General features: G+C 43.2%; 1 protein-coding gene across 3 annotated transcripts in view; it reads right to left on the minus strand.

Moving 5' to 3' along the window:
* Positions 1–16,293, minus strand: part of LRGUK (leucine rich repeats and guanylate kinase domain containing) — a 117,722-nt gene that overhangs the window by 93,978 nt on the left and 7,451 nt on the right. For all 3 annotated transcript variants that reach the window (XR_001302322.2, XM_003134660.5, XM_013985615.2), the window contains exons 2-5: positions 14,346–14,453; positions 12,021–12,102; positions 8,276–8,376; positions 5,209–5,290 (exon numbers count right to left, since the gene is read on the minus strand). Coding sequence is in view for 2 of the 3 variants with exons in the window: in XM_003134660.5 (XP_003134708.2) it covers positions 5,209–5,290; positions 8,276–8,376; positions 12,021–12,102; positions 14,346–14,453 (373 nt within the window). In the remaining variant the exon portion in view is untranslated. The remainder of the gene's footprint in view (positions 1–5,208; positions 5,291–8,275; positions 8,377–12,020; positions 12,103–14,345; positions 14,454–16,293) is intronic.

A 16,293-nucleotide genomic window follows, 5' to 3' on the forward strand; every position in this document is an offset into this window, starting at 1 on the left:
TCCCCGGTTACTCCCAGAGTCACTTCATATGGCATCATGTGACCGGCAATGACGGTGGCCAATATGCAGGACAGGTCCGTCCAGAGCTCTGAGTTCAGGAATACCTTTTTCTCTCCAATCTCCCATCTTCTTAAGAAGCTTCCTGAACGAGGACATGCCCTTCCTCTGAAAAATGATTCTTTCGTGTTTTTTCATAGGTCTTGGAACTTTCTGATATGAAGAATATAATCAGATAAGACACTCAACTTTTCCAACAAATTAGCTTACGGGGTTAATCCTCTTCGGAATATTTTAATTTTAAAAGGCCCCTATCAGGAGAGATTCAAAGAACTCAAAATCATCCTACTGCATTCCAGCTCTCAAGTTTTATGATTCTGTGAATAAATCTTTCACAGTGGAAGGTTAGAGCCTCGTGGACACTGAGTAAAGAAACCCAAAGGCACAAAAGCGTAACTTTACAGCCAGGGAAAAGCCCAACAATATATTTTTACATGTTGGCGATGCTGTCAGCAGTTCACAGGGCCTGACATGAATTATTCACTAATTCAGTATTGGCTCTTATTCATTTGTCTACAATCATAAAATATGGGCTGGGTGGATAAAAAACAGTTACTAAAAAATAAGTGGGAAATCCATCACAATTCTCTTACTGGAAAGAGCCACAATGATGGCTTTAATCAAAGCCAATCCTGAAAGATCTACATCACCTCACCAGGGAAAAAAGCTCCTCACTACACGAGTGAGTCTCTTTAGAGAGGAAACATGCATGCATTCTAAGGGGCTACGTGGTAAAAGGAGTCATTATTCATGGAATTGCAACTTGGAAAAAACAATGGAATTCTAAAGATGAGGGTCAGTTCAACCATTTACCAAATAATTTCTGACATGTTCCTGAACCTTCCTGGGTCTCCAGCTTCTTTTCCACGAAATAATAATACCAGATGACCCCTAAAATCCTGTCTGGATTTTTAAAATTCTACGAACCACTTTCTTTAAATTTCATGATTCTTCATACAGAATAAATTCCAATGAACAATCCGTCAATATTTGCAAGTAAAGAATAAACTCCTTCCTTTCTTAAGTCTAAATAAATGCGCTTGTCCTTGGCAAAGTTTATCATCTTTTGATTATCTGTTAATCATTAGTTGCCCATATACAAGGACAAAATGATGTAACATAAACTAGTTAATGATTTATTCTGAGGTATTAATAGAATCTATGATAATCACATTGTCAGAATTACTAGCTTGATTAACTGATTTGTTTCTATTTTAAATAACTACCCTTTTATTTCCTTAATCTTTTTAGGGCCGTACCTGCAACATATGGAATTGGAGGTGCAGCTGCTGGCCTATACCACAGTCACAGCAACTCAGGATCCAAGCCCCTTCTGTGATCTACACCACAGGTCAGGGCAACGTTGGATCCTTAATGCACTGAGCGAGGCCAGTGATTAAACCCACATTCTCATGGATACTAGGCGGGTTCATTACCACTGAGCCACGATGAGAACTCCTTAAGTAACTACTTTTATTATTGATAATTATGCTTTTATTTACTTTGATTTTAAACAAAAGTGCACTTTTCCCCCTTCAATAGAAAATACATATACCCACTAAAGAAAGCTCAAACAAATGTAAAAAGTTTTAAAAAGATAACAGCCAAGTTTCTAAAGCAATTTAAAAAGGACAGATGGAATGGCATCAGATAAGAAAAGCAGGACATTCAGGAAAGGGGGGGGGAGTTCCCATTGTGACACAGCAGAATAGAACCCAGCTAGCATTCATGAGAATGCGGGCTCCATCCCTGGCCTGATTTGACCCCTGGTATGGGAACCTCCTTATCCTGCAGGAGTGGCCCAGAGAGGACTAATTAGCTTAGAGCGGTGAATCTCAGATAAGCAATATTGGCATGCCTAGGAACTTGTTAGATATGCAAATTCTCAGTACTACCCCAGACCTACTTAACCCCAAGCTCAGGAGGGTGGGGACCAGCAGCAGATGTTTTAACAAGCCCTCCAGGCAACTCTGACAGAGCCAAAGTTAGATGTTTGGTAAATACTTGTTTTCATGGAAATTAGTTTTTAATTTTCAAATTAAAAAACATTTTAAGGAGTTCCCATCATGGCACAGCAGAAATGAATCCAACTAGGAGCCATAGGGTTTTGGGTTAGATCCCTGGCAACCCTGTGGGTTGGGGATCTGGCACTGTCGTGAGCTGTGGTGTGGGTCGCAGATGCGGCTCAGATCTGGCGTGGCTGTGGCTGTGGCTGTGGTGCAGACCGGCAGCTGTAGCTCCGATTTGACCCCTGGGAGCCTCCATGTGCTGCAGACATGGCCCTAAAAAGCAAAAAAACCAACCACAACAACAACAAAAAACAAAAAAACAAAAAATATACACACAAAAAAACCCATTTTAATAGCACAGCACTGGCCACACGTGGCCTGTTAATTTCATTTACTTTTAAAAATGTAATGAATACTCTTGAAACTACTACCTCCCCCAGCCCAAGAAGTAGAACCCTAACGATAATTAAAATCTCCCTGGGCACACCTCTCCTGTCACAGCCCAACGTCTCCCTCGGAGAGAACTCCTATGCTGAACTGTCTATTTCTGCTTCCCTTCCCCTTTGGTTTCACACCCAAATTATATTTGGTTTTATTAACAGTCAACTTTATTGGTGCATGGGGATATATTTCATTCATTTTCACTGTTGCGTGGTAAGGCTACCATATCCGTATAACGGAATTTATTTATGCTTTCTCTTATCAAGGGACATTTGGGCCATGTCCATTTTGTGCTATTACAAGCAAAAAAAAAAAAAAAAAAAAAAAAAAAAAGTTGCTATGAGCATGCTTATACAAGCCTCCAGATACACGTAGGCTAAACTTCCCACATATGGGAATGAAAGGGCGATGTCATAGAAAACTGTGGGTGTTCAATCTTACAAGACAGTACAAACCATTTTCCAAAGTGCTTGAACTCATTTCATACCCTCAAGGAAGAAACACAGAGATCCTCTGAAGTATTCCCTGATACTCGGTCCTCCGGGACTTCCTACGTCCTGCCAGTTGCATGGATGGGATGTGGTGTCTCATGGTCTTGAGTTGCAGTTCTCTGAACACAAATAAGGTCGGCTATGTTTACTAGCCTTTCTGATTCATTTTCCCTAACATTCTTTTTACTCATCTCCTCCCATCTTCATATTCAGGAACATGGTCTATATTCCCCTTTAGAACTTTAATACTCTGTTACGAAGTTTCATGAAACCACTAAGAAGCAGTGTGTGAACAGCAGTGTGTTCCAGCTACTTGTCTCTGCATTTTTAAAAACAAGTGAAAAGCTGGAGACGATGGCGGAGTTCTCGCCTCCTCTCCTAAAAACACCAAAAGCACAACTAACTGCTGAACAACCATAGACCAAAACACTAAAAACAGAGGTGAGGACTGGTGCCAGGTTACATTCTAATTATGTGTCCATGTTTGAATCTCAATTGGTTCTGATGTATTAATTACAGCTTTTTATATTTTGGAGACGAGACTTAATTGCTGTACCCAAAGTCAAGTTTAACACAAACAAATAAACAAACCTGATTCCTTCTGCCACTGCCACTTGCAACGTCATAATGGTTCAGTTTTCTCCGTGGAAAGATAAATTTATATCGAAATTAAGACTTTCATGATAGAAGTGTTTCAAAGTACATCTTATGTTTTGAGTTCAAAATACTGTGGAGTTGCTTTCTCTGGCAATTGCATGCTGGACATAGAGGACTGTTTTCTGGGAGACAGAACTCCAGACTGTCATGTCACCATCCTGATCCAGGGTACCCTGGACAGGCAATCCCTTCTGGTTAGTTGGAGTTTACGGGGCAGCTGATTCCTAGACCAGTTGATTTTTCGACTTTTAAAATGCACTCACATCAGCTGGGAGGTCTTGTTAAAAATGCAGATTCAGTTTTCAGAAATCTGAGGTAGCATCTAAAAGTCTGCTAATGTCTAGGAAGCTCCAGCCCATGCTGACGCTGCTGTGGTCCTTGAGCAGCATCCTTCTAGATGGCCTGAGAGGAGTAGATCTCTGAGCCAGACAGCTGCTCAGCTGTCAGACTCTTAGCCCTTTGCAAATGCAACATGTACGGCAGTCACGCATAAAGCGAAGGTGATCTGGAGGTGCTGCTAATGGGTATTACTTTCAGTTTGTCCTCAAAACATTTTGGTTTGTTCATTTCCTCATCAAGCTACATTCAGGAAAACTCGCTCGTTTCAAGAGCACCATCTCAATGGCCACAAACCATTCAGTTTCACACGCAAGTTCCAAACAGAGGGATGCTATGCTTTAAGCTTTTCATCACATTTTTTTTTCCTACAAAACATGTCTTTACGAAAACGTACCTTCTGCTCTCCCCACAGCCCATCCTTATTACAAGTGTCGTGTGTTCTAGCTGCTGCCACATCCCTGGAACGAGGCACCCGAGGGCAATCAATTCATTCTCCACTCTGCCCTGAGAAATCCTCAGGTGGGTAGAAAGATGCTTACGGAGGAAGAGAAGGTGCTGCTCCCTGATCACGTGAAGAACATCGGTCTCTGGCGTAAAGAAGAGACTCGAGCTCATTAAACTCACAGATCCCCAGTGAACCCCTTTGGCTCTGGACACTGAGGTGTGCCCACTTTAAAGCAGGTGCTCTGTCTGCACGGAAGCCCCGCTCATGCATTAGAGATGTTCCCGAAGTTGGCTGCACATCGAATGGTGTTGGTTGGACTTTTTATTTTAATGCAAGCACCATTTGAAACACACTAGAGAAGCTTGCTATTGGAAGGGAGCTTAGTAGGAATTCTTTCGTAAAATAAATAACCACTCATTTGGGCCATATGTGGCTTTTCAGATACTGAGTATGTATAAAATATGGCATCAGTTTAAGTAGATTTGAAGAAAGGGGTCAAGAAAAAATGGAACGTCTTATCTGGTTCTGCAATTAAAAATAAGCTTTCATCGATCAGAATGACTGTCTTACTTAGTTTTTAAGATGTTCTTGGCAAACTGTGATTTACAAACTCACTCCACGGTGAGCAAACGACCTTTCTCCATTCTGTGATTATCAATTCGTCACCATTTAAACGAGTCACACATCTCTAGCAGCTGGCATATCTGGCACTCTTCCACGTATTAATGGGCTAGGAATCACATTTTCCCTTCACTCATGCAAAGGATACTGTCCAAAATCAGCTTCGTCAGAGTCTGGTATGCTGACAAGTCACACATTTCAGAAATCTGGTTGTAGGAAAAATCCACTTTCTGATGAGAGAAGGAGAGCCGTCCGTTACACTCTATGTCTCGTTCATCGTAACCACTCAATTACCTGCACAAGAGGGATGCGCTTTCTGACTAGCGGGCAGCTAACTCCCCTCCCCGTGCTGACTCCTTTCCTGGCTGGGACCTTGTCTGCCGACTTTGAGGGGCCCTGAGGAGGAGACCCTCCCCGAAGCCAGCTCAGACACCCCCACGCCAGAGACGAGATCTGTTTCGACAGCCAGTCTCTTCATGTGCAGCATGTATGGTGAACCTTCTTGGGCTTCCTTCAGAAGTCACCTCGGTGTCACCCTTAGCACCACGTCTTCATTTTCTCTGATGCCTGGGAGCCTGTGTTCACTTAGTTTCTAAGTGTGTCCTGCTTCTGGAGTCTCCGCCTTCTCTGTTGCGATCTCAATTTACTCTCCTGTGTCACCCCCTAAAGACCAGAAAAAGGTCTTTCTAGTCACCCCTCAGGCCATTCCTCTGGCCCTCTGCACCTTTTCTCAAAATTGACTATTTTAGGAAAGCATTTTCAGCAATAGACCAAAGAAAAACAACAGTAAGTAAATTGATTTACTCACTTACCAGCCAAAGATTTAAAAAAAATTTTTTTTAAACAATGCATGGAGGCGTTCCCGTCATGGCACAGCAGAAATGAATCTGAATAGGAACCATGAGGTTGCAGGTTCGATCCATGGCCTTGCTCAGTGGGTTAAGGATCCAGCGTTGCCGCGAGCTGTGGTGTAGGCTGCAGACGCGGCTTGGATCCTGAGTTGCTGTGGCTCTGGCGTAGGCTGGTGGCTACAACTCCGATTTGACCCCTTGCCTGGGAACCTCCATATGCTGCGGGTGTGGCCCTAAAAGGACAAAAGACAAAAAAAAAAAAAAACCCAAAAAACAAAAAACAAAACACTGCATGGATAACTTGCTGGGCACACTGAAATTATTTCCTGGAAAACCATCAAGCAATTATGTAATATGTACAATTTTTATCATCTTGTGCCTTTTAAAACAGTGATTCCACCCCCAAAACGCGCTAAGATTATTTTATCAACGTGTTAAATACTACTTCACTACAAATTTTAAATACTGAATACTAAAAAAAACAAAAAACAAGCCAAAAAAAAACCACCTTTTTTTTGAAAACACCTCAAGTGCTAAGAGTAGAAAATGGGGCAAGTTGACTGTAGCAGAGCAACAGGGACTCCACAGTCAGTAAAACACGAGTGTACAAACCAAGGGAGGGGACAGAAATGTGCCAACAAAGTGTTGTTAGTAAAAAACAAACAAACAAACAAAAAAAGGACAGAATATGACGCATATACAAATGGCAACTTTTAAAGGCATCACATGACTGAATTCAGAAGTCACTTTGGCAGATGGAATAGTCTCGTAGTCATTTTCTTCTATATAATAATGATGGGCTAGAAATAAACGTGTAGTTACCTAGACTCACTCACAACTGACATTTTTTTCATCCACACCTTTCATCCTCAGGTCACAGCTTCTGTGCGTTCTTGATACCTGCCTACACACTGTCAGGACCATATGCCACGACTATGCCCTACACGCTCTGATGAGATTGGGTTTGTTGAGAGACCTTAAAGGGGTTATGAGCCTGTAAGAAGCGCCCGTCGACCGAATGAACTTTCTTCTCAAACTAAGAGCAAAATCATGGCAGGAAATGCGAAAAGGGGCACGTGCGAGCTCCTGCTCTCTGGGAAAAGTATGCTTTCCCTGGTTGGTGGCACCAGGCACAGAGATAGCAAATGGAACACCAGCAGAGCGTCTCAAGAGGGTGGGACACTGTACACAAGCCTAGCTTACAGGAGAATGGGCTTTGGGCCTCAGCCATGGGCTTCAGGACCAGCCCTGCCTGTGGCAATGGTTCCCAAATCTGCCAGCACATTAGAGCCACCCGGGTGGGGCCTTTTAAAATTTCCCACACCCGGGCCTTATCTTGGACCCTTTGAGTCAGAACCTCTGGAGCAGGATCCAGACATCAGCAGTCTTTAAAATTCCCCAGGTGGACTGCAATGTGCAAAAACTTGGGGGCACCATTAGTCTACGACCTCTCTGCTTAAGTGCGGTCCATGGACCAGCAGCGATGGCTCACCTAGAAGGCTGCTAGAAAGCACAGTCTCGGAGTTCCCGTCATGGCTCAGCAGTTAGTGAACCCGACTAGCATCCATGAAGACACAGGTTTGATCCCTGGCCTTGCTCAGTGGGTTAAGGATCCGGCATTGCTGTGAGCTGTGGTGTAGGTCACAGATGGAGTTTGGATCCTGCATTGCTGTAGCTGTGGTGTAGGCCAGCGGCTACAGTTCCAATGGGACCCCTAGCCTGGGAACCTCCATATGCTGCAGGTATGGCCCTAAAAAGTCAAAAGGACAAAAAGCAAGCAAGCAAGCAAGCACCGTCTCAGCCCCAGTCTAGACCTACTGGGTCAGAACCTGATTTTCCCAAGAGCGTCACGTGATCTCCATGCATGTTAAAGCAGGAGACACAACACCCTGCTACAGAGCAAGCTGCTCAGCCACCCTTCCCCGAAATGCAAAAGCAGGTGCAGAAAAGCAAGAACGAACACCTGAAATCAGTGCTTTCTAAACAAAAGTAGAGGTTGGATCTTATTATAAGGAAGGCAAAAGTTAAGCCCCTAGGAAATTTTTTTTACCGACTTTTCTGGTATAAAACTCTTCTGCCATAATAAAAATAGACAAACAATAACTAGTATTTAAATGAAGGAGAGAGAAAAGAAAGTTAGTTCTTCGGTTTTTGAACACTAGGTTTCAGCAAAAGATGACCTCTTGACAGCCCATCTCCTTTCCTAAAATTATAACACACAACTCCTCCTCCTTTAACTGCATTTCAGACACCCACTATTTACTCCCACAACGTATTCTCTCTCAATGCTCTTTTCGCGCTGTTGTGATTAATGGACTTTGCAAACCAGTTAACATATGTAATTAGTGTATTAATAAAGTCTACCTTGAGATTTTTGGGTGGCTTGAAATTGAAGAATGCAGTCAGTTTATTCTGAGACGCATTAAGTTCTAGAAGATAAGGCATACAGCTCACACAAGACAAATCTGGGAGGGGCGGGGTGGGACAGGAATACAGAATAAGGGAAGCCAATAAAACAAAAATTAGACAAAGTCATTAAAAACAGCATACATTATATCAGAACATTTTTTAATTATGCCAGTTGCGAGCACATCTTAATTATTCCAGATGAGTGATGAATGAAAATAGGATTATGCAAAACACACACACCCACCGAGTGGAAAACGCACCATGAGCCCATAATTTAACCCTCTTCCCCGAGGCCTCCCCACCCCTCCCATCCCCCTCTCGCAGCAGAGCTGGGAGAGAAGTGACCGAGGGCTCCCCCCTGTCCCAGCTCCCTCGCCTTGAGCTGCTAACAGTCAATGCCAGCCTTGAAGGAACTGAAGCCTTAGATAATCCCCTGGATAATTACCCCTAAATAATTGAATTAGGTCTTTTCAGAAAGACTGAAAATGCCACCATTAGCTCTTTGGTATAAATTAAATTTTGTTTTAGATGGACTCAATCTTAAATCTCATTCATTATTGGGAAGGATTTAAATGATTGCCTTTGGTTTACTTTGACTCTGGACTGGTTCAAAACCATGGCCAAGGCTGCCTGATTTAAAAGACAGCATAGGCTTTAGGGGGTAACAGACAAGGGGACGCCTCCCACCCCCCACCTCCCCAAACACACAAAAATACGTATCTGAGTTCTGCAGTTCTCCCAAGCCAATATTCTGAACCCAGAATACTAAGTAAAAGACTATTAGGCTAACACTCAATGCTAATGCATTTACATATACCACATAAAACAGTGAAGCACCGAGCTGCCTTTCTCTGCCGCTCTACAGAGGGTGGACTTTGGGCCAGCAGGAGACTCGGGGAAAGGGCCAAGAAGAATCACTTGGTGGGGGTTTACAGCCCCACCTCTACCAGCAACTTGCTTCTCCACCGCCTTTTCCTTCTCCATCACACAACCCCTCAGAAGAGGGCCTCTGGCAGGAGAGAGGAGCCCGTCAAAGTGCTTCTACCTTTCACCAGGGGACAAAGACACACCCAGAACAGAAGAAGGAAGCACAGCTGAGCACTGGGGCCCTGCCTGGAGCAGGCAGGTGCCACGGTGCAGCACCTACCTGCCCACAGAAAGATCAGCCTCCTTGAGCCTGTCTTCTTAACGAAACTGTTCTAGGAGGGACCATGCACTGAACCATTAACACCTTGGTGGGAATTCATGAACAAATCCAGAAAGCTTGCCTGCGAGAGAACACTCTACAGAGAAACTGTAATAGCTTTGCAGGTTGTGCCTGTCTGTCTGATCTAAGCTCAGCTGTCCATCAGTGGTGGTCTCGACCCTCTTAACTTCCCTCCACACCCCTTGGAGCTGATCTTTCTGTGGGCAGAAACCAGTGGAGCTCTGTCTTGAAGCAGGCACAGTAGCTATTGCTTAGATGGCCAGTACATTTCACACTTTGTAGATGGCTGACACTTCGAAATCGCTCTGTGATAGGAAAAATTCAGGTCTGGGCTGCTGGGCCTCTGATGCTCCCTACTTGGTGTAATGACCTCTGTGTCCACCAGATGGCAGGATGTCCTCATGGCTACAGCCATGGTTCTCAAAGTGTGGTCCTGGACCAGCAGCATCCACTTCCCCAGGCACGAATCAGAAATGCAAATCCTCAAGTCCCACCCCAGATCTACTGCATCAGAAATTCTGAGGGGGGGGGAGGCACAGGCATCTATGTTTTAACAGGCCCCCTCCAGGCGATTCTGGTGTGAATTGAAATCTGGTCTCTATCAGGTCATAATAATCTTTCATAATTTTTTAATATAATCTTTACCCACTGTAGGTTCTTAAACACTTGATGAATTAATAAAAGTGGCCCTAAAAGATTGAAGGAGACAGGAGACAGATCTGAAGAGGAAAGCTTCATTTGCTACCAGAGACTGCTTGCTCAAGGGGCAAGGGTATGAAGTCACATCTTGGCAGAGCACTAAAGATTGCTGAAGCTCTCCTTCCCTGCAAGTAACTGAAACCAGCCTTGGAGGTGGGTGTGTGGAAAGCTCCTGCCAATAACACTAAACAGTCTTTCCGATGATAACAACGAAGCCTGGGATTTGCTTTAAAATAACCCTGGGAAGGGGGGCGGGGAGAGAGGGATGAAGTAAGATGGGCCACGGGGCAGATAACTGTTGAACCGGAACATTCCTTACAAACCTAATTGTGCACATTTTTCATTTTCCATAAAAGTTTTATGACACTAGAAAAAAATAACAAAAAGTCAAAAAACAGTAGCATTTTAAGAAGTAAAATATGCTAATATGTTATTAACCATTGAAAAGAATGAATTTTAATTATCACAGTCACAGAAGAGGAAGAAATCAGAAAATGAGTCAGAGAAGACATTATCAGAAACCTTAATCATCCCCCCCAAAAAGTCAAAGAAGCCAGTAGAAAGATTATCAGGGAAGAAAGAAGCAAATCAGAAATTTCAAATAAGGGAGTTCCTGTCATGGCCCAGCAGAAGCAAACCCAACTAGTATCCATGAGGACGCAGGTTCAATCCCTGGCCTCACTCAGTGGGTTAAGGATCCCGCATTGCCGTGAGCTGTGGTGTAGGCCAGCAGCTACAGCTCTGATTGGACCCCTAACCTGGGAACCACCATACACCTCGGGTGTAGTCCTTAAAGAAAAAAAAAAAAAAAGAAAAAGAAAGAAAGAAATTTCAAATAAGATCAGAAAATTAGAAATAAGGATCATTCACTCTTTAAAGAAAATGTGATGAATTTCATTAAATAAGAGCAGGGTATCACAAGAGATACCTTATATGAAACTACAGATGGCAGAGTTAGACTTTCAAGAATGCACTAACTATACAGAGACAGTGAAGAGAAGGGAAAAAATAAATTTCTGAATCCCTGGTGCTCAAATAAGAACAGAAGTAGCTGGCTAGGATTAAGATGTAGATGCAAATGCAAAATAGGAGTTCCCGTCGTGGCGCAGTGGTTAACGAATCCGACTAGGAACCATGAGGCTGCGGGTTCGATCCTGCCTTGCTCAGTGGTCAAGGTTCCGGCGTTGCGTGAGCTGTGGTGTAGGTCACAGACGCGGCTCGGATCTGCGTTGCTGTGGCTCTGGCGTAGGCTGGCAGCTACAGCTCCGATTCGACCTCTAGCCGGGAACCTCCATATGCCGCAGGAGCGGCCAAGAAATGGCAAAAAGACAAAAAAAAAAAAAAAAAAAAAAAAAAAAAAAAAAAAAAAAAACAAATGCAAAATAAAGAAAAGGATCCATTAAAGGGAAGGGGGATTAATTTATCTACACTGAATAAACTGAGAGAGGGAAAGAAAAGGGAATCATCAAATATTCAGGAAGCATTAAAGAAGTAATGATCCATCTCTTAAAAGGAAAAAGCAAAGCAAACATTCCATCTGATACTTTTTAATATCACTGAGTGTGTCTCAGTCATTGCATCATAGAGCCTGTTTGCTGAGCTCTGCCTTTCTCTTTACTCATCAGTCATAGGCGCTTCTTGTTCCCCCATGGAAAACAGAGGATCAATATGTAAACCGACCTACAACAGCACTTAGCTCAAGTTTGGTAGCACTGCAGTATAGTACATTCGGCCAAGCTTAAATTTTGCCATAATTCAGCAATCCATCAATTTACTAGAACGAGAATTACATACCTTCAATTTTATTTCCTGCAAGATTCAACTTCTGTAGGTGAATGTATCCACAGAGGATGCTGATGTCAATTAAATCAAGACCCTGAGAAAATAAAAGGGAAAAGACTTTAACGTTGCCTCACTAGGTGAGTACTGAGGCTTTTCAAAATCGCTGGAAATAAAATGTGGTAGAAAGAAAATTCAGAATTTCCTGTGAAAGTATATATAGGAGAAGTGAGAGAATAAAATCTGAAGTCTACTAGCAAGAGGATCTCAAAACGGACTATAAACCCCATCTACAGATGCATTCCTCTGAAGGAAATAATAGCTTGGAAAATGAGTGTTGTTAGCAAGAACAAATACAACATGAAAAGGCAAATTAAAGCAGTGTTCATGAAGACCTCTAGAGCAGCGTTTTATAAGAAAACACACACACACACATGCATAAAAGCAATAAAGCCACAGCCTTTATCTAGGAGAAGAAAAGAAAAAGCAAATGCTTAGAATTCAAATGAAATGTTCAAAGAGCTCACACCTAACAGGGAGATCATTAATAACAACACCGCCCACACTTTGTCAGGGTTCCATTTTCAAAGCTCTCTAACGATAATCCCACTGGATCAAACCAACCTGTGAGATCCAGAGGGTAGATTGTCCCCAACGTGGTGATGAGGACTGGGCGGTCCAGAGAGCTCTGTCAATAGCCTAAAGTCACTTGGCAAGTTTGTGGTACAGAAGCATCAAGCCTCCCGAATCCTTGTTGAGGCCCTTTCCATGAAATCTTGCTTCTGCACAGAGGGGACCTGGGTCCCTCGGAATCAAGCCTCAAGTCACTGCTTTATGTGGCAATACCAGAGTCAGAAAAAGCCAACCAATAAAGTGCCAGTATAAGCAATTTCTCAAATACAAGAATAAGAATGTTTAATGATGACCGCTAGAAGGGTGAAAAAAGAAATTACTGAGAGCATACTCTGTACGAGGCATCGTGTTTGGTGTGATGAAAAATGCCTACAGTGATGGACTGGAGCTATACTGTGCCCTTAGGAAACCTATGACTTTGGTGGCAGAGAAACTGGGTACACAAGTAATAAGAGAAGTAAAAAAAAATTACATGTATAATGTAAGTAAGACGTAAGGGGGAAAAATCACTAGCCTGGCCAACCCTAAGAAAGTGTCTTCAGTAAGACCGGTTATTAGGACAAAGGAATTCAACATGTGATACCTCAAATGTAAGCAGGTCAGTGGCACAGTAAGTTAAGCTTGGGTCCATCTGGCTAAAATAAGATTTAAAGGCTTGAGCTTTTTTCGTAGGTCAATTTTAAGGCATAGCACTATGTACGTAAATAGGCTATAAACTGAAGGAGATTTATGTGGGGATGGATTGGTTACTGGACAGAGCGCAATGCACCCAGGGGGCTCCGTGTATGTTACTGCCTGACTGGCTGAGTCATCCAAAAAACGTAAAGTGAAGAGAGTAAAAGACTAGGGCCTTGGTATACAGTTCTCAAAGGACATGCCATGGAACCAGGAGGGGTGAAACGAGCTTAACCTTTCTTGGAGAGTTTACTAGTGCAAATCCAAGATGAAACAGCCTTGCTATGAATTAGGCATGCTTGAGCCAAATTATGGTGCTATAGCAAAAATGCAGTGCACTTTTTTCACCTACCTATCTGCATTTACTCTGGGGACCTCCAAGGAATAGTTACTGTTTTACAATACAAGGAAGCAAAAAGAGATACATTATTTTTCCAGGACTATAGAGAAAAAAATGAGGAAGGAAGCTGAAATACCCTGGGTATTCTGCCCTTACAGCTTCCCTTATGATAAAACTAGAGCCAAGATTCTGGACTAGCATCAAGATCTCAAAAATTGAAGAATAACAATGCATTTTTTTTCTTGCATCTTTTGGAAAGTGAGCTTTAGCTCAGAGCTCCTTATTTCTTGAACCTGCTTGGGGTCCGGGGAGTCAATATCAAAATACTTTGTTCCCTTGGATTCAGACGTAAATTTTAGTCCTGGCACTGATCAGAGAGAAAATTCTAAAGAGTTTTTGATTGGTTTTACAGAATCAAATTCAACCTCTTGGAAGGAAAGCATTGATTACTATAAAATAGACTACTTATGAGGAAAGAACTAGACGGTGAAGGAAATGAAAACAAAGGAATTTGTGGGGGTGGGGGCTGATATCAAACATAAAAAACTCTTATCACTATTCTCCACCAAATGCAAGACTGTCAGATTGGCAGCCACCAAAAAAGCTGTGAGTACCGGGGAAAATGGATCAGGTCCAACCAGGGTCAAGATGCAGCCAGCCCAAGGCCATAGGTGTGACCTTGTCATACTTACTGATAAATTTAGACTGAGGTAGACCTGCTCAGTCCCAGAGCCTGAGCGTCCCAGTTGGTAGAGTTTCTCGGCCACAACCTCCTCTCTCAGGACCCCATCAAATTCCCCCTGAAAAAAAAAAAAAATCAGAAAGGTGGACAAAGAAAGGACTTCCATTAGAAAAGAAACAATTCACCTCATCATATCCATAAATTATTTAGCATATTACATATCTGGGAGCTGAGCCCTCCAAAATTAACTGGCACCAAAGAAAACTCTGTACTGAAGACCCACACGTATCATGTATGATTAAAATACCTATCAAGTCAATGTCTTGCCACTGAACTTGCAGGTGGTTGCTTGAGTTAGGTATTCAATGTGGAATGAACACAGCAGTGGTCGAAATGTCATTATTAGTGGTGACAGGTATGTGTGATTCCTTTTCTGTTTGGGGCACTGAGCTAAGAGCTCTCAATGGGTCCATGAATTTAAACCTCCTGACAACCCTCAGTTAGGTACTAGCTCCATTTTACAAATGAAAAAAGTAAGGCTCGCGGAAGTTAACTGGCCTGAAATCGCATAGCTAGTATGTGACGGGGCCAGAATACAAACCCAAATCGGTCTCACCCCAGGGCAATGCTAGCCACTACACTTGACTGCTTGTCCACACCCCAAAACGATGGTTAGATCAAATTAAGGCCATTACATTCCCACACCTCCTATCCTTGCCGGAGAAAAGAGGTCCTCAGTTCACTTTGTATTGACTGATATTGCTGGATTCCTGCAATTTACCAGATCTGTTAAAAGGATCATTCTCATCTCTAGAAGGAGGTTGGCCCCTGGTCTACAGACACCGTGGACCAGTGATGGTCCAACATGTCCCTTCCCCGGTAATGACACACAGAAGAGAGAAAAGCTGGGCTAGTGCTATTTGTGGCCAGCACATTAACACTAACCTCAGCATGAGGACACAAGATACAGAAATCACATCAGTGACACCCACATAACTCATCAATGTAACAGGTCTATGGACCTTGGCAGCAAAATACTCTCTCAGGTCATCTGCATTAAATCAGGAACCAATGATGCTGCTCGGGCTGCTGGTACTGAGGACACAGGTATGCAGGGTTGTGCCATTGTAAAGTTTCTTTCCTCCTGAATCGCCCCTATCCCAGGAAGCAAGTATCACTCACACAGAGATACTGTACAGCTGGTCAGGCTTGGTTTAAACCCCAGATCTGCCAGTTTGGATATGATTTTGAGAGCTGAAGTTTTCTCTGAGCTTCATATTTTTTCATCTATAAACAGGACACATTATTACGCTCTCTTAATGTTTTGGAGAGAATGAAAAATAATTGTCAACGTAAAGCTCTTAGCACAGTGCCCGAAACACAGCAAGAGTTCCCAATAAATGGCATTTGTTACTACAAACTGATGAATCCAGAAACTCCACATCTTAATGTTTCACTCATCCACATCCAGCAGCCTGGTCACCAAGTGGGGGAAAGAGATCTACTTTTCTGAATAAAGTTGCAATGTTTTATAGAAAGCCTGCGAAAGAAGAGAGGTGACAGAGTGTTACCTTCCCTCTAAAACCTTCCACCCGGCCCACCCCCTCCATTTCCTGGGTTCAAGAAGATACAGTAGGTGGGTGTCTGTTTTTCAACACAGCCATTGATAAGGGGACTGGCCTCGCTGTCAGCATTTCCCCAGATCCCCAAGTCAAGACTTCCATGGCCCTCCCCTCACACCTCTTTTGAGGTTCCCGCCACTGGTTAGTGTTGGATCTCTCCCTTCTGGTCGTTGGTCATTTTCAGATCTTGACCAACCCTACCCGTATCTCAGGTGGCTTCAGAATCCTTAGGAGGGCCACTCAACACCCCTACCACTCCAAGCATGGGCATACACAGGTGTTCCTTACTCTCTCAACACCAGACACCTTAAAATTGATCTCCAACCAACTTCAGCC

The sequence above is a fragment of the Sus scrofa genome, chromosome 18, assembly GCF_000003025.6.
Source record: "Sus scrofa isolate TJ Tabasco breed Duroc chromosome 18, Sscrofa11.1, whole genome shotgun sequence".
In the NCBI taxonomy this organism is placed as follows: domain Eukaryota; kingdom Metazoa; phylum Chordata; class Mammalia; order Artiodactyla; family Suidae; genus Sus; species Sus scrofa.